Source organism: Eublepharis macularius, chromosome 15 (assembly GCF_028583425.1).
Source record: "Eublepharis macularius isolate TG4126 chromosome 15, MPM_Emac_v1.0, whole genome shotgun sequence".
Classification (NCBI taxonomy): Eukaryota; Metazoa; Chordata; class Lepidosauria; order Squamata; family Eublepharidae; genus Eublepharis; species Eublepharis macularius.
Genome location: NC_072804.1, coordinates 12,647,797 through 12,673,740, shown reverse-complemented (window position 1 = coordinate 12,673,740; position 25,944 = coordinate 12,647,797). Strand labels below are relative to the sequence as shown.

The following is a 25,944-nucleotide window of genomic DNA, read 5'->3' as shown; positions in this document are numbered from 1 at the left end:
CTGGCACTGTGCATGGTGCCCTACAGCTGCACGCACCCCAGAAGTCACCTCCTGTGAAGCACTTGGGGCAGACACCATGTTGGTGCAGCAGAAGGAGACGGCAGAGGGCAAAGGGGTGGAGTTGTGGGAGGCACTTTCTCCATGTCCTCCTCTTTTTCCACCTCCATCTCTTCCTCTTTTTCCACCATCCTTTCCTCCTGCCTCTCCCTGAAAGGCCTGATGCTGGCCTCGGAGGAAACCAGGGGAAGCTCCCCCCTTTTCTTCTAGTATCCTCTGGGTCCCTGGGGTGAGCTCAGGGGCCACAAAACTTGCGACCCCCAAGTCCCCCTTAAAGGACACCTCGTGCTCCTCCTCTTGCTTCTGGGTCTTGACAGTGGGAGAAGGAGGAGCCTCAGCAGCAGGCCCCTGCTTAGTGACAGCTGTTAAATCAGGACTGTGAGGGGGTGCTCCTGCAGCTGCCTCAGCAAAGAGGACCTTGTGAGGCCTCTTTGCTGAGGCAGCTGCAGAATCTGGCTGGTGGATGCAGTGGCACTGCTGGGGCAGGCCTCATCCACGCAGATGCGGAGAGAGTCACAGCTCTCCCCTCTAGCCATCCAGTTTTCATCCTCTCCTTTCTCTCAGGGTGCTGTACTCTCCTCACTCATTCCATCCCCCAGTACTGTTTAACTTAGCTGTACTGCACTATGCTCACTCACACTAACACACTAACCCACAAAGATTTGCCAACCCCCCAAGACACCTAGCCAAAAATGAGACTTTTTAAAAACAATCTACTCTCTGACTAGCACTGTTGTAAAAGCTTGCTAATTGCTTCGTGTCTAACCTGAAGATGGAAAAAAATCTCTTTTTACAAGGCCTTATTTAGGTTGGTGCTGTTAACAGTCTACATTAGCAGCAACTTTCTTTAACCCAGTCCCAGACTAGCGGTCAGCCTATACAACAAACACTAGTTCTAAAGCACCTGGCTTGGCATCAGTGATGCCAAGGGACACAAAGCCGAGCAGAGGTCTAGTTAAATGTTTTGCTGTGGGCAGCCTATTTATCTATTAGACTAAGAACACAATAACCCAACTTTTCTTAATTCCTATACAAGCCTGTTAAAGGGAAAACTCTGTTGGTCACTGTAAGCTAAAAATTAATTTGTGCTTCTTTATTAAGAAGGCCTACACCTAGCCTGCTTTAAAAAGTCTTTTGAAAAGTTTTAGTTCTCTGGACAACCCAACAAGAGCAGTGAGCACTCCAAAACTCCACTAGTGGTTGGCAAGCAAAACCAAAAATAACAATAACAGTACAGAACACCACATCTGTTGGTGAAAAGCAACTCCCCCCCTGAAAAAAACAGAACAGAAACTAAACTAACAACAGAAATAGTGCAAGCAGCAAGTCTTCCCTTTAAACCTGAAGAGGAAGACAAATCAACAGAGAAAAGCTATTTCCACACACACAAGAACAGAAAGTCTCAAAAATTGAAGCTGTAGTTCTAGTCTTTTTTGTGTTTAAACCACCAGCATGAAAGGCAACAAACAGCAACAGGAGAAAAAAGACCTCCCTCTCCCCTGCCGAATTGCTAGCAAATAAATGAACAACTAGGACAACAAAGTTTGAACAAACAATTCAGCAAAAGCTAAAGCACCGCCCCCTCCACAGCAGCAAAAGCTGTTTTAAAACTCACGCCCCCACTCTATCCCTCCCAGACACCAGGTCAGCTCCCTTCCCCAAAAGACAGGAAAAAACAGTGAGTCTATGACTCTCAAACCAGTTAGAAGTCCTCTGGTAGGTGCAGGTCTCTTCCTCCAGGCAGCAGTGCAGCAGCAGTAGGTAGGTAGCAAATCTAGTAAATCCCAAAGGGCAAAAAAGGCCAGATGAGAGAGGCGGCAGCAGCAGTCTCAATCCAAGGCCAGACCACACAAAATGGAGGTTGCTCTGAGCCAAGCCTGCTTTTTTAACTCTTGCAAGGCAGTGTGAAAAAGGACTGTCTCCTTCTTTGAGAATCCATTGGCCAGGCAAGGAGAGCTGCAGCACAGATTGGCCACCCACTCCCCTCTTCCTCTTGTCTCTGTCTCACTCCCTTCTCCCCCCTCCCCTCTTGGGAGAAAAACACATGAGATGCTAGGGAAACAACCAGCCAAGAGGCTTAATCCATGTTTCCTGAATTTATCCAGGGGTCTTGATCTGGGGCCCTTGATCTGGGATTCTTAAATTTGATCTGGGAAAAGCCAGAGTTAGCTAGATTGGCAAAAAAATCTGGTGTTTTTAACTGGTTTCCAGACCTGGATAGCACACTGCTATTAAAGTTTGCTAAAAGGAGTCCACCAGTGAAATTAACAAAAAATTTAGTTATCCAGTGGGTAATATTCTGCAAGGATTTTGGATCCCCTAGTTCTCAGAGCTAAATGTCTGGACAGTGGACAAGAAAGAAGCCAGTGGCTAGAACGAGAGGCAGTTCAAAACTTTTTTGAGCAATTGCTTAAAAGTTTACATTGCTTTAAACCAGTGAAAATATTTGCATGAAGTGATTAAACAACAAATAGCAACCATATCACATGTTGTGCATGGTGTGCTGCACCTGCTGCTTGCATGAATGTCAATAGGAAACATCAGCCTGATATACTGCTAGTTTGGAGGCTCCCTTAAAGAAATATCCAAACAGCCTGAAGCCTAAACATCAGTTTAATATGCAACCATCCTTGCATTTAACTACAGGGAGATAGCAGGTCTACATGATCTGAGATCTTACAGCAGGGCTAGTGTCAAGGACTAGCATGGTGGAACATTTGACATCAAGGTTTGTTGCCCACCAAAGTGCCCAGTGCTCTCCCATTCACTCCAAACCAGAGATGGGAGATTGCCCCTGAGACCCCTGCAGAGAGAGAGAGAGAGAGAGAGAGAGAGAGAGTGTGTAGCGGGAAGGGGTTACAACAAGAAGTCAAATTTTAGCAGGTTCACCACAAGACAGATTTACATCAATCCAAGTATAAAAAGCCATACATATATAGTTAACGCCCATATACCTTCAAGTTTCCCTTTTGTTTCCATAAACATTATTTGTTACACTTTTTAATCCACTTATCCTATTCCTTATGTCATTTCTAACATTCTTTTCTTTTATATATATTATATATGAGTCATTCTAGGAGCAGAAAGTGAGAATAACAGAACAGTAAATATCAATCAAACAATGGTATACATCTATATAAGAAGGAAGTATTTTTGTGCTAGTTTTCCTCTTAGAATCATGGAATCATAGAATCATAGAGTTGGAAGGGCCATACAGACCATCTAGTCCAACCCCCTGCCCAGTGCAGAATCAGCCTAAAGCATCTCTGACAAGTATTCATCCAGCCTCTTCTTGAAAACTGCCAGTGAGGGGGAGCTCACCACCTCCCTAGGCAGCTGATTCCACTTTTGAACTACTCTGACGGTGAAAAAGTTTTTCCTAATATCCAGCCAGTACCTTTGTGCATGTAATTTAAGCCCATTGCTTCGGGTCCTACCCTCTGCTGCCAACTGGAACAGCTCCTTGCCCTCCTCCAAATGATAGCCTTTCAAATATTTCAAGAGAGCAATCATGTCCCCCCTCAACCTCCTCTTCTCCAAACTAAACATTCCCAAGGCCCTCAGCCTTACCTCATAGGGCTCAGTCTCCAGACCCCTGATCATTCTTGTCACTCTCCTCTGCACCCTCTCGATTTTGTCCACATCCTTTTGGAAGTGAGGCCTCCAGAACTGTACACAATACTCCAGGTGTGGCCTGACCAAGGCAGTATAGAGAGGGGCTATGACCTCCTGCGATTTCGATGCTATGGCCCCTTTGATACAACCCAGGATTGAATTGGCCTTTTTTGCCACCGCATCACACTGACTGCTCATATTTAGTTTACAGTCTACTCCTACCCCAAGATCTCTTTCACATATACTACTGCCCAGAAGTGTATCCCCCATCCAGTATTTGTGCTTCCCATTTTTGTGGCCCAGATATAATACTGTGCACTTGTCTTTGTTGAATTGCATCCTATTCACAGCTGCCCACTTCTCCAGAGTATTCAGGTCTTGTTGAATTTTAATTCTCTCTTCTTGGTTGTTTGCTACTCCTCCCAATTTGGTATCATCAGCAAATTTAATGAGCAGCCCTTCCACTCCTTCCTCCAGATCATTGATAAAAATATTGAAAAGTACCGGGCCCAAAACTGAGCCCTGCGGCACCCCACTAGACACCTCCCTCCAATCTGATGAAATGCCGTTGACCACCACTCTTTGAGTGCGGTCCTCTAACCAGTTCCCTGTCCACCGAACTGTCCTATAGTCCACTCCACAGTCTTCCAGTTTGCCCATCAGAATGTCATGGGGGACCTTATCAAAAGCTTTACTGAAATCCAGATAAATCATGTCAACAGAGTTCCCCCGATCCAATAAGCTGGTCACTCGATCAAAGAAGGAAACCAGGTTGGTCTGTCAAGATCTGTTTAGGGACAAAACCATGCTGACTTCCCCGGATCACTGAGTGGTCCTTCAGATGCTTACAGATTGATCCCTTTAAAATCTGTTCTAATATCTTCCCAGCCACAGAAGTCAGACTGACCGGCCTGTAGTTTCCCAGGTCATCCTTCTTCCCTTTCTTAAAGATTGGGATAACATTCGCTCTTCTCCAATGTTGTGGCACATCCCCAGTCCTCCAGGAGGCCTTGAAGATGATGGACTGGGGTTCTGCAAGTTCTCTAGAAAGTTGTTTGAGCACTCTTGGGTGCTCCCCATCCGGCCCAGGGGATTTGTATTCATCCAGTGCAGCCAGATGCCTCTCCACAACCTCTCTGTCAATGTCAATTAGCCACTCAGGTGTCCTGCCACATTTTCTACTATCTCTAGATGTGCCTGAGTTCTTCAGGGAGAAAACAGAGGCAAAAAAGTCATGAAGCCTGTCTGCTTTTTCTCTGTCCTGCATCGGAGTTTCTCCATCTACTCCCAACAGCGGTCCAATGGCCTCTTTTACCTTGTGTTTGCTTCTCACATATCTGTAGAAGTTTTTGTTATTGTAGCGAGCCCTCCTGGCCAGACCCAGCTCGTACTGAGCTTTGGCCTCTCTGATGGCTGATCTGCAGTACCTCTTTCTTGCCTCTGTTCTGGCCACACCCTCCAAACTTGTGTACTTAGGTTTTCATAGTGGTAGGGGTAGGGAGGCCCGATCAGTATTTGATTCAAGAAAGGAAAAGTCCAGCCAGAGTTATTTTCTTAGATTTTCATATTAATAAGGCTGGAATGTCTACATAGGCTACAAGGCTAGAGCACAGTTTCACATTTAAAAAAAGAAAAGAAAAAAGAAATAGGTTGTATATATTATAAATGAGTCATTCTAAAAGCAGAGAGTAAGAATAATAGAACAGAAAATAACAATCAAGCAGTGGTATAACATCTATATAAGAAGGAAGCATTTTTATGCTAGTTTTCCTCTTTCTTGCCTCTGTTCTGGCCAAACCTTCCAAACTTGTGTACTTAGATTTTCATAATGGTAAAGGCAGAGAGGCCAGATCAGTATTTAGTTCAAGAAAAGAAAAGTCCAACCAGAGCTATTTGCTTGTGTTTTCATATTGATAAGGCTGGAATGTCTACATAAACTACAAGGCTAAAGCACAGTTTCCCATTTGAAAAAAAAGAGAAGAGAAAACTTCATCTGTTTTATCTTGACCATCTGCACTATTACTTGGGTTTTCATAATCGTAAGGTTAAAAAGAGCAGTCAGTCACTTAGCTTAGCCACTCATTTATATTCTAAAAGGAAAAGCTAAAATCAACAATGGGTAGAAAGCTTCAAGGGCCCAGCCATCACATCACCATCATCCCTTTGGCAGTAAACATTCAGAATCTATCATAATACAGAGCCTCTAGAGCAGTGATGGCGAACCTTTTTGAGCCCAAGTGCCCAAATTGCAACACAAAACCAACTTATTTATTTCAAAGTGCCAATACTGCAATTAAATTTGAATACTGAGGTTTTAGTTAAGAAAAAACAACTCATACAGTTGTCCCAACTAATTAACATTTCTCTCTCTCTCTCTCTCTCTCTCTCTCTCTCTCTCTCTCTCTCTCTCTCTCTCTCTCTCCTCACTCACTCACTCACTCACTCACTCACTCACTCACTCACTCACTCAGGAGCCACGACTGAAAGTAAAGCAAGTTAAATCAAAGCAGTTTGCCCTTCTTTAGACCAGCAGCTTGCAAGCACTCTCTTTCTCTCTCTCACTCACTCAAGAGCCACGACTGAAAGTAAAGCAAGTTAAATCAAAGCAGTTTGCCCTTCTTTAGACCAGCAGCCCTGCTTGCAAGCACTCTCTCTCTCACACTCACTCAAGAGCCGTGATTGAAAAGCAAGTTAAATCAAAGCAGTTTGCCCTTCTTTAGACCAGCAGTTTGCAAGCACTCTCTCTCTTTCACTCAGTCAAGAGCCACGACTGAAAGTAAAGCAAGTTAAATCAAAGCAGTTTGCCCTTCTTTAGACCAGCAGCTTGCAAGCACTCTCTTTCTCTCTCTCTCTCACTCAAGAGCCACGACTGAAAGTAAAGCAAGTTAAATCAGTGACACTGTGAAATAATGCAAAAGAGGACGCATTGAATTTGAAAGGAAACAAGGATACTGCACACAGTAAAGGCTGGTGAAGAAGCAAGGTGCTGCTAAACGGGAAAACATCAAGGCCGACAAACCCGTTGCCATCTTCCCGCCAGGAGCTCACCCCCTCGGGGGTAGCTCGCCGGTTGGGAAACCGCACCGAAGGGGTGTTGCGGTAATGAAGATCATGTGCACACCACAAAAATAGAATGGAATACAATGTAATTTCTAGTGCAGCAATTTAATCGTTGAGAAAGATTCTAGGACTGAACATTGGTTGATATAAATTATCTTACATGGTCGTCTTGGAGTGGGTTCTCCTTTCTTTGATGGTATTCAACTGAAGACAATTCCCTCTTGATACAGCGCCTTTCTTAGTACTGCCTTGTATCTTGAAGATGACGTACTGGTACAACCGTACATTTTGTAGACTCAATGGATTTTCCCCATTTTGTAAATTTGTCTCACTTCGTTCTATTTTTCTTTCAAATGGATCTGTCTCCTTAGAGACTTGCTCTGTGTTGACATTTTTTATCTTGTTTTTATCCACTTCCGCTCCAAATATCCCATCTGCTTTAATTAATATTTCTGCCATTATGTATTGTCGAAGGCTTTCATGGCCGGAGAACGATGGTTGTTGTGGATTTTCCAGGCTGTATAGCCGTGGTCTTGGCGTTGTAGTTCCTGACGTTTCGCCAGCAGCTGTGGCTGGCATCTTCAGAGGTGTAGCACCAAAAGACAGAGATCTCTCAGTGTCAGCCTGCCTCCTCTCTCCGGGGGGAGGACTTGGGGGCCTGAATTCTCAGGTCCCAAGGAACCAGGAAGGTCACAGCAGAGAGCTCATAGAACTCAGCTGCTGTGGCGTCGCTGTTTCATTCCGGAAGTCCGAGCTCTGGAGCACATCTTGTGTGGCTCCCTCCCAAAGGGGAACTGACCCTGCCCTGCAAGCCAAACACAGTTAATCAGCAATGCACTCTCCCGGCTCATCGGTGGCTTAACAACAAGTCTGCTGGGAACTGTAAAAACCAGAGGGATTATCAAGCACTTGGCAAGCCTCAGTATGTGGCTGATCGGCTGCATTCAGCTTGGCAGTTCACAATTTGGACATGACTGGGTTTCAGGATAAGACTGCTAGGTTACAGACAAATCAGTACTACTGATGAGAGAACTGAAACATCCCCTTATTAACTGTTGTAATGAAGAACTAGAAATCTAGATGCGGAGAAGAATACTAATTTATCAGCATTTGTGAGAGATGTGCTGCTGTTTGCCTTTAGGTTCAAGGATGGTAAGGATGGCTGGTAGATGATCAATAGTGTCATTTTTGTAGACTGCCAGATGCTTTCAGTGGGCTTAGACTGGATAGGATTAGACAGAACTATGTTAAGCAGCCACTTCGTCTGTTGATACCCTGCACTGTTGTAAATGTGACACTCTAGATGGGGTGGTGAAGTGGGAAGGTGTTCTTGGAGTGGAGATCTAGTGGGTTGGGGAATGATTAAACACATCCTTCTGCTTCCTTCCCTTCTGGTGCTCCATCCACTGCAAACTACCACCATCTCCTTACACTGCTTTGCTGACAAGAGACCATTGCCTGGGGCCTCAATTCACGGAGTTAGCTGCAGAACATACAGTTCCAGTCTGTAAGCGATTACCATCCTGAGAATCAGGCGAATTATTAAAAATGGGCCATCATCCTGCAGTAGTTTATCTGTTCCCATTTATTTAAGAGATACTGAGAGCTCTGAAAGGCATTTGTGAATGTAGCCTCATTGGTGTATGATTAATTGAGACTCAGGAAGCTCATGAGAGGCCCATTACTTGGAGCCAAAGAATGGTACAACTGCTTGTGTACACCTAATGGGACTTTTGGCTTTGTTTCTTAAACAGATCCTCACTTTCCAGATGGGGGAGATTTTCAAACTTGATATGTGATTTATCAAAATGTATTTTGATAATCTGAGCATATTTAAAATTTTGTTTTCCAAGACAAGAGCAACCCCTTTCTATTTAAAGATGGAACCCTGTATGTCTGCTTTACTGTGTGGTTTTAAAATAGTGTTTATGTTCCTAACTTCTTTTTATCCTTCATGTTTGTCTTTCACATTAGCTCAGTCTACACAGACCAGATATTAAGTTAGAATCCCTGAAGGAAGATATTAAGGGATTTCTGAAGGCATCAGGTTTGTAATCTTTCCTGCATTACATTTTAAGATATTCATTCTCAATTGGGCTTCATCTACCTATTTAAAGTGCATTTTACTCCAGTGTTTTATATCAGTTTACCAGTATCACTAACTCGCTTAATTTTAGACTACCGCTTCTGCAGATTTTAGGATTTGGTGACATTGTGATGGGTGAGAAGGCAGGACATGTAGCAGACACCCAGGTGCTTTTGTCCATGTCCTTCTTTGTGTGTAGAAAGCTGTTAAGGATCTGGAAGATGATGTTAGTGATCAGACTTTCCCTCACAATATTAAGAAGGCTTATGACTATGGCTATGCCATAAGCCCCTTCTCTGTGTTTCAAACACAAAATACTGCCCGGATAGATAGGAATATGGAAGCAAGATCCCTGCCGAGCATATTGCTAGCATGTGAGATGACAGGCGAGGCCAGCTTTCAGTCCCTCACCCCAGAGTGCAAAGATCCTAAGACGATAGGGTCTTTCCGGAGTTCCTGAATTGCTGCCAACACAGCCTACTGATCTTCACTTATCCACTCTCCTATTCTTAGGCGACTCAGGGCTCTGATAGCCTTACCCACCCATATATTGTGGGTCGGCAATCATCGCTGATACCTTTAGTTCCGCTCAGGAATACTTTATCAAACTTTCCCAGTTCATTGTCTCACCCTGGAGACAGCTTCCCCGTCCTTTTGGCCCACCCCAGGGACAACGATTAAGTCATTGTTTTGAGGCAGAAGATGCAATCTTGCTCCACAGTATGTTCCATAGTATAATTTGACTATCCCTCCACCGTAATTGTGTGCATGCTTATGGATCCAGCATCCACCCTTGGACCTCCATCTGAACTCTTCCACATTGATGAGCTCTTCTGCTCAACGCTCTCTGTCCCACATGCCCTCTTCTGAATGGTAACTATCACCCAATCCCTCGAACTCTATCCAATATTTACTACCAAGTGTGCGTTGTGTGTATTTTAACGTGCTGTTGATCTTTATTATTTTGAATTTAAAAAACCCTTTTGATTGAAACATCTGTCTGTTCATTGAAAGAGTTCTGTAACCGGGACAATCCTCGTATACACAGGTGGAGATACCGAAGTTACCTTCCTCTCACTGCCTCTCTTTGCATGCTAATTCCCCCAACTTGCAAGGAGACCTCCTCATTGGGTAACAATAAAGATGCATCTGCATTGTGCTGTGGCTACAATCCATGCTCACACTTGGGTAGGGAGGTGGAGTGAGTGAGCTTTCACTGGGGCTCTGTCCATTGATTAAATGTTCATGACAATAACTGTGGGGCCGAGAATGGCTGGGTAGTCTCTGTGGCTTACTTGATCTGGGGTGAATCTTGGGGGAAACTGGCTCAGCACGTGTTGATCACATAATGTTAAGAAGAATACTATTTCTTTGAGTTCATGATGCATATCAGAACTCTACTATCAGTTGTACTGGGTTTTATTAATGTGTTCAGCATGTGGAGACAGCTGGAGAAAATAACAAGATGTCTGACTTTGTTCTTTGAAACACATGTGCACTGCTTTTTTGAAATTTGCCTTCATTTGTCCTCTCATAGCCATTGGGGATTGTTTCACAGCTAGCTTTCCATTTCCTTGTGGAGGCCTTGCAATGTATTGAAGTGATTGGGCATAAGGGAAGGGGCTGATATAAGTCTGTGAAAGGTCCTTGAAACTTAAGCTTTGTTTTTTCAGCCCTTTTGAGATATTATCTGGAATAATAATCTAAGTTTGCATGAAACAACTGAAATGCCTCTAGGTCATTTTGTTAGAAAAATGCTTATGAGGTTTAAAGGGTGACAGGAAGAATGTCAGTCCCTGGCAGTTAAATCCCCAAGTTCTCCACAGTTGTCCCAGTTGAAGTAACTTTATTAGAGATCCATTCAGTACAAGGTGCTTAGACAGTGGAATAGGCAGAAGTGACATATGTGGGGCTAACAATGTTAGTTATAGGGAATATTCCTGCCTTGTGAAAGAGGACCGTTAATGGGGGGGGGGTGTTGGAGTGAGACGTTGTTTTAGAGTAGACAGTGAGAAAGATGAACTTATCGTAGGTTCTCAAGAAGGATACACTTCAAGCCAGTTTCAGCTAGCAGTCAAGGACACTGGCTCAGCGGAGCGAGAAATAGAAAGTAAACAGTTGTGAGATAACCTACTGGCATTGCAGCAATAAAGAACTTCGCATACTCTCAGAGACCAGAGGCCGAGCCCATATACATTCATGGCAGATATACAGGAGGCATATATGACATACTGCCCTCCCCAAGAAAGTTCTCCCATCTTCACAAAGGCTTATTGGGATAAGCCTTATGAAATTTACATATCAGTTTGGGAGCATTTACATCTGAGGCTTTTTCCCACTCCCTTTGTCCCTCATCAAAGTGAATTAAGTAAAACGGTTCTCCCCATTTTAACTTAGAATCCAGAATGTCCTTCACTTCGTAGTGCAGTTGTCCATCCACTATGAGGGGGGGAGGAGTTCCTCGATCTGGATGCCATTTGTCAGGAGGGGGTGCTTTCTTCAGGAGGTTGAAATGGAATATGGGGTAGACATTTTTTGAGTTCTTGGGTAGAGTTACTTCTACAGTGACGTCACTTATCTTTTTGACCTGAAATGGTCCGAGAAATTTCCACCCCAGCTTTTTGCTGGGTTGCTTCCCCCCTTAGATTTTTAGTGGAAACGTACACATAGTTCCCTGTTTGTAGTTTCCATGGAGCTGATTGTTTTTATCAGCCTGTCTTTTGTAATCATCTTTGGCTTTTTCCAAAGTCTTTTTAATTATTTCCCATTGAGTCTTTAAAGTAGATCACCACTCTCTTAGGTCCCCTGGTGTGTCACTGCCTGGGGTCTTTATAAAGGGCATTTCTTTGCCCTCATAACCATGTGCTACCATAAAGGGGGAGGCTCCTGTGGAGCTGTGTACCATGTTGTTATAACAGTATTCGGCAAAACTTAGAAAATCAGTCCAATTGTCCTGTTGGTAATTAATGTAACATCTTTAAAAATTCTCTAATACTTGATTAACCCTTTCGGTTTGCTCATCGGTCTTGGGATGATGGGTGGAGCTAAGCCCTTGTTCAATTCCAGCCAGCTTCAATAGCTCCCGCCAAAAGTTGGCAATGAACTGGACTCCGCGATCTGATATCACCTTGTCTGGAAACGAGTGTTGTCTGACTACCTGTTGCATGAAAAGAGTGGCTAATTTCTTGGCGGTTGGGATTTTCGAGCATGGAATAAAATGGGCTTGTGTCACATTTGCACCTCATCCATGCCATTATTTTAAGCTGAGCTGTTACAACAAGCCATTGCTGTTACTGTGAACCATTATTGATGCTGTATCTTGATGTCATATTGCCAGTGCCATAAATTGCCTTGCTTTCACAGGCCTACTGAAGCCGCAGGTGCCTTGTCTAATTGCTTTGAAGCTCCCAGGGCTTCTGACCTTGTAAACTGTCCGTTCTCATGAATCACTGTGTTTCAGCTGTAATCTTATTCCTTCCTAGTGTCTAGACTTGATATATAAACTATGCGAAGAGTACTCCAGACTGTTTTGTGCCAAAAGTTATGTTTTACTGTTGGGAGGGGGGACGAGTAATTGAGCTCTATAAGAAGAATGGTTTTCACACATTTAGGCATTCCTGTCAACTTGCTTGTTTGCTTACTTTCCTTCTGAGCAATCCTATGGACATATCTGTGGAATTGATGTGATTCTTGAATAAAGCCTTTCAATCAAAACTGGATTTCTTGCTGTGATGGTACAGGGGTCTATCTACCATAGCCTGTCATCCATAGACTGACATTTTGACAGGAATCGGGAGAGAGAGTGAAAGCTGAAACCGAAAAGGAAGGAGGGGAACACCCAAAACTGATCTAAAACAAGAGCAGGGCTCATTTCGAGGGGGAATGCGCAGGAACGCTGTTCCGGCAGTTCCACAAAGAGGTCACATGTCAAGTGGCCCTGCCCACCTGACTCTTAGCCATTTTGGGCCCGTTTCAGCCTGGATTGGGGCCAAAATTGCCTGGATCGGGCCTCTGATGGGTGGTGGATCACTCTCCCACTCAGCAGTAGCCTGATCCTGACCATTTTGGGCCCCTTTTTGGCCATTTTCAGCCCCTTTTTGCCATTTTGGGCCCAATTACAGCCCTGAATGGCCAGGATTCAGCCCAAAACAGCCAGGATAGGTGATGTCAGGGGATGCGGCATATGCAAATCAGTTATGCTAATGACACACTTCTAGTGATGGCAAGAAGCGTGGCATATGCTAATAAGTTATGCTAATGAGTTATGCTAATAGGTTCCTCCTGGTCTTTTTCTACGGAATGACCCCTAAACAAGAGAAAGATGGCCACTGGTACAGAATGGGCAAATTATACATTCCAGCCAGCCTGAGGAAATAGGTTTTACAACCATGCCATGATTCAAAACTTGCTGGACATTTCGGGTACCTTAAAACCCTACACTTAGTGTAAAGACAGTTTTGGTGGCCAGCAATGAGAAAAGATGTTTCACAATACTTAGCTTCATGCCCAGTGTGCATAATGGGGAAATCTAGGAGAGGAAAACCCCCTGGACTATTACAACCTTTAGAAATCCCTCCTAGACCATGGGCTGTGGTTTCAATGAACTTTTATCACAGACCTTCCCCCCTCAAAAGGACATACAATAATTTTGGTAGTGTTGGATTTATTCTCAAAGCAAGCTCACTTCATTCCGTGCACCACTATTCCTACAGCCAAGAAACTGGCCAGCCTTTTCATGAAGCACATAGACTGCATTCATTTCCTACCAAAGTAATCTTGGATCGAGGTGTACAATTCGTTGCCAACTTCTGGTGGGAGCTTCTTAAAGTTGCTGGAATTGAACAAGGTCTTAGCTCCGCCCATCATCCTCAAACCGACGGACAAACCGAACACACAAATCAAATGTTAGAACAATTCTTAAGGTGTTACATCAATTATCAACAAGATGACTGGATTGATTTTATCTATTTTGCAGAATATGTGTATAACAACTCAGTACACTCTTCTACAGGAGCTTCCCTTTTAAAATAGTACATGGTTGTAGCCTTTCGCTACAACCCCTGGCTCCCAACAGCCAGGAGATTTAGGAGAATGGTGGACTAATTTAACTTCCCAGTGGGGAATCATACAAAAGACTTTAGACAAAGCAAAAGAGGACTATAAAAAGTTTGCTGACAGAAAACACTCTGAACAATGGAAACTGCAACCAGGAGATTTTGTGTACATCTCCACCAAAAACATTAAAAGGGAGCAACCTAGCAAAAAATTGGGGTGGAGATAGTTAGGACATTTCCTGTAAAGAGATTAATCAACAAAGTAACTGTGGAAGTAGAACTCCCCAAGAACTTAAGACAAATTCACCCAATATTCCACTTCAGCCTTTTAAAAAGGGCTCCCCCACCTGATCAGTGTCATCCAGAAAGAGGAGCCCCTAATCGAATGCTAGTAGATGGACAAATCCACTATGAAATGGAGGAAATTTTAGACTCTAAAATAAAAAAATAACTTCTATTTAGTGAGATGGAAGGACTTTGATGAATCTCAAAGGGAATGGGTGGAAAAATCACATATGAACGCTCCTAGACTTATATCACAGTTGCTTTGAAGCTCCCAGGGCTTCTGACCTTGTAAACTGTCCGTTCTCATGAATCACTGTGTTTCAGCTTTAATCTTATGCCTTCCTAGTGTCTAGACTTGATATATAAACTATGCGAAGAGTACTCAAGACTGCTTTGTGCCAAAAGTTACGTTTTACTGTTGGGAGGGGGGACGAGTAACTGAGCTCTATAAGAAGAATGGTTTTCACACATATTCCTGTCAACTTGCTTGTTTGTTTACTCTCCTTCTGAGCAATCCTCTGGACGTATCTGTGGATTTGATGTGATTCTTGAATAAAGCCTTTCAACCAAAACTGTGGATTTCTTGCTATGATGGTACAGGGGTCTATCTACCATTGCCTGCCATCCATAGACTGACAGCTTGCTTGGAAAATAAGTCAACCACCACCAGAATTACAGTCTTCCATTTGGAAAGGGGGAGATCAGTTATAAAATCCATTGAGATTACTGACCATGGTCGAGGGTTTTTTTCCTAGGGCCGGAGGAGACCTGGTGGTTCCCCACCACCACCCGGTTTCCCCCATCAAGCACACTTGGCAAGTGGATACATATTGAGAGATGTCTTTTCTCATGTTTGGCCACCAAAATTGTCTTTGTACCAAATGCAATGTCTTTAAATAACCTAAGTGGCCAGCCAGCTTAGAATCGTGACAGTGATTTAGCGCCTCCCTCCTCAAACTAGCTGGGACGTATAGTTTGCCATGATGGTACCATCTGCCTCCCTCTCCCTTTTGTAGTTTGTTCTTGGGCAAGGAACCCCCCACCCTTCTTCTCTGCTTCTCTTTTCACTTTCTCTTCCCAGTCCATAACAGGAGACTTATGTTTCACTGGATTTGCCTGGCTCTTGGTGGTTACTGCTCCCCCAACTGGGTCGGTGAAATCATTGTGTCTATTATTTCTTCTCTCTGGCTCTCATGTTAGGGCATGTGCGAAATGGCATCTTCCAGGAAGTTAGATTTGTCAGGGAGGTGCTTCAGCGTGAAATTAAATTTGGAGAAGAACCCCACCCACTGGAGAAATTCATCGCTTGCATGATAAAATATCATGCAAAATTTCATCGCTTGCATGATAAAATATCCTAGTTCTTTGGGGTTCCTGTCAAAATGGGCCTCTAATTTCTGTAGTCCATGCTGGGGCACTATCGCATGAGGGCCCCCTTCTGGTGCGGCTGGCATCCCTATTGGTGGCAAAGCTGGGAGAGACTGAACCGGCAGCATGGGTTGTAGCAGTACTCCCATCGGTACCCCCCTGGATGGTGGGATAACTTGGTCTCCTGGTGCTACTGGTATCCCTAGTGGCGGTAGAGTGGGGGGAGGTTGAGCCAGCAGCATGGGTTGTAGTGGTGCTCCAATTGGTACACCTCCGGGCAGTGGGATGGCTGGGCCTCCGGCTGGCAGCTAAAGATGCACAGGGAGTCCTATTGGCCACGCTGGTGCTCCTGGCTGCCACGGGGCTAACGGTCCCCTCTTGGCGGGGGAGTGCCCGATGGTCCCCCCAGGGGCTCAATCGGACCTCTCTGTGAAGGTACAGAGGGAGGAGGGTGCCAGGGCCTTGGTGGCCCACCTCCTTGTTCCCCCGATTCTTTCTCTGTCAGGCCCTTAACCCTGAGGCACTCCCATTGTGGATGTACCGCGCATCATTTCTTGTAGTCCTCTGACCACTTGCGCCAGGTCCCTTTTTAGTTTATTCATCTTCCCCCATACAGCTCGCCACTTCTTGGAGACTGTCTCTGGCGGGGGGGGGGGGGTCCTGTCGTCGTCGTGCTTGTTTCATCATCGCTTGGAGGTTCGTAGGGATTTGGCCAGACTCCCTCCCTGTTCACCCCCATTGCTCAGTAGTTGTGCTGGAATGCAGGCAGGGAGTCTGCCTCAAGCTTCTCTAAGAGTCCGGAGTATAACCAAGCCGACCGAGGAGCAAGCAGGGAGCATAGTCCAGGGAGCCGAATTCAAAGGTCAGAGCCGAGAGAGCAGTCAGAGCAGAGCTGGGTCGCAGTAAAACCGGGCAGGTCTGTGCGCAGGTGCGTCTGCAATGAGGAGAAGGGCGTCCCGGCTTAAGAGCAATCACCTCCAGGGCAGTGCTGCATCCTGTTAAACCTCAAGGTCACTACGCCGCTGTTTGAGTGCCTGAAGCCTTGCACTTCGTCTCCTTTCCTGTGCAGCAAGACGCTGCCACACCCTACGCTGCCTTTCAGGCTCAGGGGAGCTTGGTGGGGATGTTGCCCTGGTCTCAACTGCTGGTGCAGGTAAGGGAACAGCCTCTGTCTCTGAGTCTTCCCTGGATTCCTCAGCCTGCTCCGGCAAGGGTTCCTTCTGTTCCCCTCCCTGCTGGTCTTCCAAGCGGCTGACTCGGGAGGGGCTTGGCATACTCTCTCCCCTGTCATCCTCCCTGAGGTCTTCATCCTCTGAGGACTCAGAGCCCACAACAGTAGTATGCATCAGTCTCCAGCTTCCTGAGACTGGTGGCGTGAAGCCGATGCCCGATCTCCTCCTTCCGGGTTTGCTGAGCCTCCTCCACTCCAGTCTGCTCTCTAGGTCCCACGAGGTTGCCTAGGGTCCCTTTATTTCCAGCCACATTCCTCCTAAGGCATTCGTCCAGTTCTTCCAGGAACTCTTCCCGAGTCTGCTGGAAGGTCAACATCTAGGGTACCCATTCCTTAGCGGTGGTTTACTAGCCGGTTCCCGTAATCCATCCTCCTCTCCAGGATCACCCCGAACTCCCAGCCAGTGATGCTGAGGCTGGGCGCTAATCCAGCCAGGGTTCTCCCGGTCGCCCCTTTCCATTGGTCTGGTTTGATTCTAGGTTGAGTAACTGTTCCTCTGGGGGCTCCGCAGTTCCTTGGTTGGTTTCGTACGGCTTAATGCTGGTAGCTCAACTTCAGGATTTTGGGTCCAGAGGAGAAAAAGGGATTTCTGCCAAAATGTCAGTCCCTGGCAGTGAAATCCCCAAGTTCTCCACAGTTAACACACAGGTGTCCTAGTTGAAGTAACTTTATTAGAGATCCATTCAGTACAAGGTGCTTGGACAGTGGAATTGGTAGAAGTGACGTATGTGGGGCTAACAATGTTAGTTATAGGGAATATTCCTGCTTTGTGAAAGAGGACTGTTAATGGGGGGACGGGGTGTTGGAGTGAGACATTGTTTTAGAGTAGACAGTGAAAAAGATGAACTTATTGTAGGTTCTGAAGAAGGATACACTTCAAGCCAGTTTCAGCTGGCAGTCAAGGACACTGGCTCAGCGAAGCGAGAAAGAGAAAGTAAACAGTTGCGAGATAACCTACTGGCATTGCAGCAATAAAGAACTTCCCATACTCTCAGAGACCAGAGGCAGAGCCCATATACATTCATGGCAGATATGCAGGAGGCATATATGACGAAGAACTTCATGTAGGACTATTATTTTGTTCAACATTACAGAAGAAATTACTGATGTCTTACACGTTTTAAATGTGGGACCTCGGACCTCTACAAATCATGGCTGGGAGTGTATCTTCGCCCCAATCTGTAACAGACAGACTAGCCTGAGAGCTGCTTCTCGCATTAATTTGGCAGCAAAATCATTGTAGCACAGTTACTTGTTGGAAACTCTGGACTATGTAGGGGCAGCTGCCTCCCATTCCCATGTCATCCCCACTGGATGCTTGTGTGGGGAGGTTGCCAAATGGGTTGGTGTTTTTGATGCTGTCTTCATAGTGTGGGAAGGAGCAGTTATCTAGTGTCTCCTGTGCCACAGATGTACAGAAAGAAGCCTGACGAATCATCTGTTTCTTGGCTGTGGCTGTTCCGTTTTCAGTTTTTTCAAAATGTTGTGATCTTACATAGCAAGTTTCTGTTGGCAGTGTGTCAATATGAGCTCTCTAGGACTGGACAACTGACTTTTCCACCAGGGGTCCCTGCATACGGAGCAGCATGGCCTAGATGTGCCATGAAATCTCTGCTCTTTGTAGGACTAGGGTCTTTGCATTCTCATTCAAAACAGATTCACTGGAAGTAAGCTCTGTAGATTGTAGGGCTGTTTCTTGGTGCATAGCAGTTGTGCCTGTCAGTCAGCCTGTGTATTTATGTGCATGTTGTCAGAGCTGTGGCTAGATAATGTCCTTACTCCAGACTACCCTCTGCAATCAGACAACAGTCCATTGTTTCCAAAAGGTTTTTTACTGGAGAATTAGTTCATTATAGTCCACTGGTCTGAATACAATATTCAGGATGGTACATATGCATTGTTACCAATGACAGGCAAAGCATGAGGTACAAAGTAACAGATCCCAGCAGGCCCAACCTCCCCCCATAGTTCTCAAAACAATTCTTTTGAAGCTAGGAAAGCGAAAGTCTCTCAAGGCCGGTTCTTGGTGGAACAGCGGTAGCCAAAACAATCCTTCTCTGTGAGATAGCTGCCTGGGAACCTTGGCACCTGTGAAGAAAGCACTTAAACACTGAAAGGATTAAAGATGGAGTCGGTTAGGCAAGAACATACATGAGAGCATTTTGATCCTGACATTCTGCCCCCTCTAAGATGCTTCCCCGCCCCCAGGTTTATGTGGATAGCGAGAATGGAATGCTTTAACTAATCTAGGAGCATGAACATGTACAGAATTCACCCACTCATCAAACCCAGAGTCAAAGTCCTTCCACCTAATAAGGTAAAACAGTTGGTTTCTTTTCACCTTAGAGTCCAAAATTTGCTGTACTTCGTAATGAGTTTGATCATCAATTAAAGTTGGGATTGGGGGGGCACGGATGTGCCATTGGTCTGCAGGAGGAGTTCTTTTTAACAGACTAATGTGAAAAGTATCGTGTACGTGGCGCAAATTCTTTGGCAAATCCAAGGCAACAGTCACTTTGTTGATCACTTTACGAACAGGAAAGGGTCCAAGAAATTTTAATGCGAGCTTACGGCTGGTTTGAGTTACTTTCAGATTCTTTGTGGAGAGATAGACAAGGTCACCTGGCTGTAAATCCCAATGAGCCGCACGGTGGCGGTCGGCGTATCGTTTGTAATCCCCTTTGGCTTTGTCGAGATGTTTTTTAATTTGAGTCCATTGTTGAGCAGCTTCCCCCCACCATTCTGTCACGTCTCTGGAAGCCGCCGTAGGAGGGGGGAGCGCTTCAAATGGGAAGGGGTTGAAGTGGAAGCCATAAACGACTTCGAAGGGAGTTTCTCCCGTGGAGGCGTGCACACTGTTATTGTAAGAGAATTCTGCCAAGGGGAGCAAATCGACCCAATTATCCTGTTGGAAGTTAATATAACAGCGAAGAAATTGCTCCAGGATTTGATTAGTTTTTTCCGACTGTCCGTCGGTTTGAGGATGATGGCTTGAACTTAAACCTTGTTCAATATTTAGCAGTTGTAAAAGCTCCCGCCAGAAGTTGGTAACGAACTGTCCGCCGTGATCCGAAATTACCTTAGACGGAAAAGAATGTAATTTTACAATGTGTTTTAGAAAAATATCCGCCAGTTTTCTAGCTGAAGGTATAGTGGTGCAAGGTATAAAGTGTGCTTGCTTGGAGAATAAATCCACTACCACCAGAATACAGTTGTGCCCTTTGGAGAGGGGTAAATCAGTGATAAAGTCCATGGAAATTACTTCCCACGGTCTGCTTGGTGTTTCCAATGGTTGTAATAATCCGGGAGGCTTGCCTTTGCGGGATTTGGCACTGAGGCAAATGGGGCAGGATGCTACATATTGGGAAATGTCCTTGCGCATGCCTGGCCACCAAAACTGACGCTGTACTAAATGAAGCGTCTTTAAGTACCCATAGTGTCCTGCCGTAGGGGCATCGTGACAGCGCTGCAAGACTTCTTTTCTTAAGCTGGCGGGTACATAAAAGCGGTCCCCCCAAAGCCATTCCCCTTGTTTCGATTGTTGTAGTTTGTCTTTGGGCACTTCCCCCCCCCCTTTTCCACTTCAGCTTTCGGCTTTAACCTCCACCCCTGATCGGGTTGAGGGGGCTGGGTAGTGCGACTGCGCGTTGTTACCACACCCCCTAATTGCGTAGGTGAAAAGACGGTGTCTATAGTCTCCTCCCTCTTGCTTTTGTGTTGGGGCATGCGCGAGAGGGCATCAGCTAGAAAGTTATTTTTGCCCGGCAAAAAGTTCAAAGTGAAATTGAATTTGGAAAAGTATTCTGCCCAGCGCAGCTGTTTAGCATTTAGTCTCCGAGGACTGTGTAGGGCTTCTAAATTTTTATGGTCTGTCCAGACCTCGAACGGATGATGAGCTCCCTCTAACCAATGCCTCCAGATAGTGAGAGCTGCTTTTACAGCAAATGCTTCCTTCTCCCATACATTCCAATTTCTCTCTGCTTCAGAAAATTTCCGAGATAGGAAGGCACAGGGCTTGAGCTTCCCGTCCTCCCCCTTCTGCAAAAGTACGCCCCCTATTGCGGTGTCGCTGGCGTCGACTTGCACTACAAAGGGGCGGTTCTCGTCGGGGTGTTGGAGGGCAGGTTTGGAAACAAACTGAATTTTGAGAAGATCGAATGCCTCCTGGCATTCCCGTGTCCAAGGCAATTTGGCACTCGGCTTTTTGGCATTATCCCCCTTGTCTTTAGTTTTTAACAGTTCAGTTAGGGGGAGTGTAAGTTGAGCAAAGTTTGCAATGAACTCTCTATAGAAGTTGGCGAAACCTAAAAAGGACTGTAGTTCCTTGCGAGTAGTAGGAGTTTGCCAACTTTGGATTGCTTGTACTTTGCTCGGATCCATTTTTAAACCATCTTTGGAGATGCAGTAGCCCAAATAAGTGAGTTCTGTTTTATGAAATTCACATTTAGATAGTTTGATGGGCAGTTTGTTACACATCAGGGTGGTTAGGACTCTTTTGACCAGATCCACGTGTTCCTCCTCAGATTCTGAATAGTTTAAAACATCATCTAGGTAAACCACCACTCCTTTGTACAAAAATTCATGTAAGACTTCATTGATCATGGACATGAAAACCGACGGTGCCCCAGCTAATCCAAACGGCATAACTAAATATTCATACTGGCTGAGGGGCATGTTAAAAGCGGTTTTCCATTCATCCCCTGCTCTGATACGAACGTGGAAGTAGGCATCTTTTAAGTCTAATTTTGTAAAGATCTTACCTTGAGCCACGACGTTGAGAAGGTCTCTGATGAGCGGGATGGGGTATGTGTTGCTGGACGATACAGCGTTAAGTCCCCGAAAGTCCGTGCACAGTCTTAAACCCCCATCTTTCTTTTTGACGAAGAGCACTGGTGCAGCATGTGGGCTGTTAGCAGGTCGTATAAATCCTCTTTGAAGATTCGTGTCAATGAACTTGCGAAGTTCTTCTCTTTCGTTGGGGCTCATGGGGTATAGGCGGCCCTTAGGCAGCGAGGCGCCTGGTAAAATTTCCACGGCACAGTCTGTTCTCCTATGTGGAGGTAAAGTATTGGCCTCTTCTTCTGTGAAGGCTTGGATGTAGGCTCTATATTCCTTGGGTATTTGATTAATTTCTTCCTGACTGAGGAGAGCTGATTCTTTGTGGGTAGGATTGACACCCCAATTTTGATTTCAACAGTGACTTTTGCAGGCATCATGGCTGAACGTGATGCTTCCTTCTGCCCAGTTTATATAGGGGTTGTGATCGCACAACCATCGGCTTCCCAGGATCAAGGGGTATTTGGCGGTGGCACTAATGACGAACGATCTTACCTCCCAATGGTGCCCCATGCCGGTTACGACCGGAGTGGTTTCGGTAGTGACTGGGTTCATATTAGTGCCGTCCATTTGCTCAAAAATAACGGGCGTTTGCAGTTCCTGTACAGGAAGCACTAATCCATTCACCAAGGCTGGGGCAATAATGTCTCTTGAGCAGCCCGAATCTATTAGAGCTTGCACGCGGATGTGCATTTTTCGATCTGGATTTACTAATATTACGGGTATGAAGAGTATGGACCCTGGAGGTCTGTTCAAAGCAGGAACGGACTGAGGTTTGATCTGCCGTTTGGGTCCTTTTACGACAGATCCATTTCGTTTCCCGAAGCGGGACTTTCTGGATTCTCCTCCCCGGTTAGAGCTGTTGAATCATATTCCATAACTTCTTCTAACTCTAACCCTCTCTCGGGGAGGTTCTTCCGAGGAGCTCCTCTGCCCCTTGCGGATCTGGGAGCTGGTGTTGGGCGCGGTGGCGCCGAGTAGGTTGCGGGGGCTGGACGTCTTAGTTGGAGTAGAGGTCTTTGCACAGGCCGGTACGGACATTGCGCTGCAAAGTGACCACTTTGGCCACACTGTAGACACAAACCTTGTTGCCATCTAGCATCTCTCGCTCCACGAGTAGCGTATCCAGCCCCTCGGCCTCCTCGAACGAGGACTGAGGAGCGCCTTTGGCCCGCTGGTTGTTGATGTTGTTCTACTAAACGAACTTCCAGCATGCGATTTTCTACTTCGCAGGTTAACTGGATCCATCCTAACAGCGTAGGAGGGTTATCTTGCATGAGAGCTCTATCCAACAATTTAGGATTTAACCCCTGTTTGAATAAAATGATTTTGGTGGATTCTTCACACCTTGGGCATTTGGCAGCGAGCTGTCGGAATTTTGTAACATAGTCTCTAGCCGACATACTGCCTTGCCTAATAGACTGCAATTCAGTCCGGGCCCTAGTTTCTTCCAGGGGATCTTCATATTGGGCACGGAGCGCGTCCACTAGCCCTTGAAGTGTATTCAACTCGGGGGCACCAATATCATAAAGTCCTACATACCAGTCAGCCGCTTTGCCTTGAAGTCTCGATCCCAGGTGTTCGATTTGACTGGCTTCACTTCCAAATAGATGTCCCCATCGATTGAAAAACTGTACTGCTTGGACAAGGAAAAATCCCAGCTTGGAAGGATCTCCATCAAACGTAGCTTCTAGCTTAACCCATCCCATGGGAAGTTCTTGCCGGGGAGCTGGTGCTGGCATCGGGTAGACGTCGAGTGGGGCGAGTTGTAAAGGAGGCTGTCGCGGTGTTGGCGGTAGCTGCGGCGGAGGCTGCTGAGGATAAGGTTGAGGGTGTTGTGGGGGAGCCCCTCCCGGGATCGGCTGGGGAGGCCCTCCAGGTACGGGTTGTAGCGGCGCTGGCCGTAGGGGTGCCGGCTGAACCGGCGGTGGGCCTCTAGGCGCTGGTAACAGAGGAGCGGGAATCGGCCCTTGGGGTGCCGGTTGAAACGGGGATGGGTGAGGAGAGATAGGTTGGAGAGGCACCATGGTCCCCCGCGGCCCTGGCGTTTGGTGTGGCCTGGGAGTAGTACCTCTTCCGATTCTGCTCGTCCCAGGGATGACTCACGGTGTATCTCCTCTCGGGAGGCTTGGTGGCTGATTCGCTTGGGTCGTGGGTGGAGGTACTATAGGGGAAGTGGGCCTCAGAGGTTGTCCTGGTTCCCCACCTCCTCCTCTGTTTCCACTATCAGCGGGAATGATGGGACGATTGGGACGGGGGTCTTCTGGACACGGTTCTCCTCCTCCTCCGCCGGCTCCGTTGTCATCCGGTATGATCGGCTGTTCAGGATGGGGTTCTTCTGGACACGGGTCTTCAGGACAAGGTCTTTCCCCAGTTTCAGATCCAGAATCCCCCATTTCCGGTGGCTGTTGCGGCCACGGTTGGATAGGGCCCTCTGGACGGGGCAAAAGATTTTGTAGGTTTGACAAACTTTGACTGATGTCTGGTAGACCAGCTGGCGGTTCACGCCCACCGTCCCCCACCACGAGTACCGATAGCAGGTGGACGGCGTGGGCTAAACTTTCTTCCATGCTTGCTAGTCTGGTCTCCAAAACTTGCACTCTGTCTGGATTCACCTCCTCCTGTTCTGTATAACCGGTAGCTTGCGAAGTGGGCACATATTCCGCATGTGGCCTCGGTAGACCAGGTATGATTTCTTCCACTCCTTGTTCTTCTTGAGATCTTGCGGCTAAGATCCCTTTCGCCAAACCAGTGATTGCTGATATTCCAGAATCAATTGCAATTGTTCTGCTTTGAAGCTGCACCCACTGGTGCTCACTCACGTCTTGTTGCCCCGACCACGGGGTGACTTCCGAATAATCCCAGCTTAGGGCGCCACGGCGGGACGTCTCCCACTCCGTTTGTTCGGTCGTCCTGTTCCAGTAAAGCCACGGTTGGCTGCTGGCATGCTCAGGTATTGACTCCAAACTGCGCCAACTATCCACCTGTGTTTGCGTGAACATCGTACTGGCCCTCCGTTCCCTCGTCTCCCTTGGTCTCGCGCCCCACTGCGTTGGAGTGGGCACGGAAAACAGTGGTTTGGCTGTAGCTCTGGGCCGGGTATCTGCACTGCTGGGAGCGAGAGTGTAGAGCGTAGTAACAGAGGAGCTGTTTCCTCTCGGTACAGGTCCTTGAGGTTCCAATCCTTGGGAGCCGGGGGAGGCATACGGGTCAAACAAAGGATCCCTGAGCGGGACAGCTTTGGAGTCCGTTTGATCCGGCTTAGGCATTGGAAAATGATTGGTAACAAAATGTCAGAGCTGTGGCTAGATAATGTCCTTATTCCAGACTACCCTCTGCAATCAGACAACAGTCCATTGTTTCCAAAAGGTTTTTTACTGGAGAATTAGTTCATTATAGTCCACTGGCCTGAATACAATATTCAGGATGGTACATATGCATTGTTACCAATGACAGGCAAAGCATGAGGTACAAAGTAACAGATCCCAGCAGGCCCAACCTCCCCCCATAGTTCTCAAAACAATTCTTTTGAAGCTAGGAAAGCGAAAGTCTCTCAAGGCCGGTTCTTGGTGGAACAGCGGTAGCCAAAACAATCCTTCTCTGTGAGATAGCTGCCTGGGAACCTTGGCACCTGTGAAGAAAGCACTTAAACACTGAAAGGATTAAAGATGGAGTCGGTTAGGCAAGAACATACATGAGAGCATTCTGATCCTGACACATGTAAGCAACATGCACCAAAATCAGCATGGGTTGCCTTTCAGCATGCCTCAGTTCCTCAGCTGTCACAGGGGCAAGATTTTTCCTGTGCCTGGCCCTATAGCCGGAGGTAGTGTGGATTGATGCAAAGCTGCAGAGTACTTGGGGGCTGGAGAACAGGTTCTGACAGCCATTATAGTCTGAGTTGCTGTTCTGAACATGGTTGCTTGGAAGTCTGTTGAAAACTTCTGAGGCAGTTTGCTTAGTTTTAGTGCAGCTAGTCTGTTATACGCAATATATATATATGCTGTGGAGAAATTGAACAGTTTGGGAACCAAATAGATTGTTCTGTGAGAGTGCTTTTAGGAGTGGACTCTGTTTACTTCAGACTGCTTACTTCAAAGGTTTGTGCGCCTAAGTGCGCTTAGAGAGCTTTGACAGTCAATGGCATTTTTATAATATATGTTCTAACCTTTAAAATCCTTTTTATTTTACCAGGATGGGAAAAGAAGCTGCAGAATGCTGTTTATAGTGAACTCAGTGTGTAAGTTTGTTTGGGTTTTTGTCTGCATTTTTCTGTGATAGATTAAATATTTTTCGTCTTCATTTGTGCATGCAATATTTGTAATATCCTTTAATGTTTACTTTGATGAAGA

The 25,944-nt window shown here is 46.1% G+C and overlaps 1 protein-coding gene across 2 annotated transcripts in view; it reads left to right on the top strand.

Annotated features, from left to right (window-relative positions):
• TBC1D19 (TBC1 domain family member 19) overlaps window positions 1-25,944 on the top strand; it is a 205,867-nt gene that overhangs the window by 10,929 nt on the left and 168,994 nt on the right. For both annotated transcript variants that reach the window (XM_054999858.1, XM_054999857.1), the window contains exons 2-3: window positions 8,707-8,779; window positions 25,787-25,832. In XM_054999858.1, the coding sequence (XP_054855833.1) occupies window positions 8,707-8,779; window positions 25,787-25,832 (119 nt within the window). The remainder of the gene's footprint in view (window positions 1-8,706; window positions 8,780-25,786; window positions 25,833-25,944) is intronic.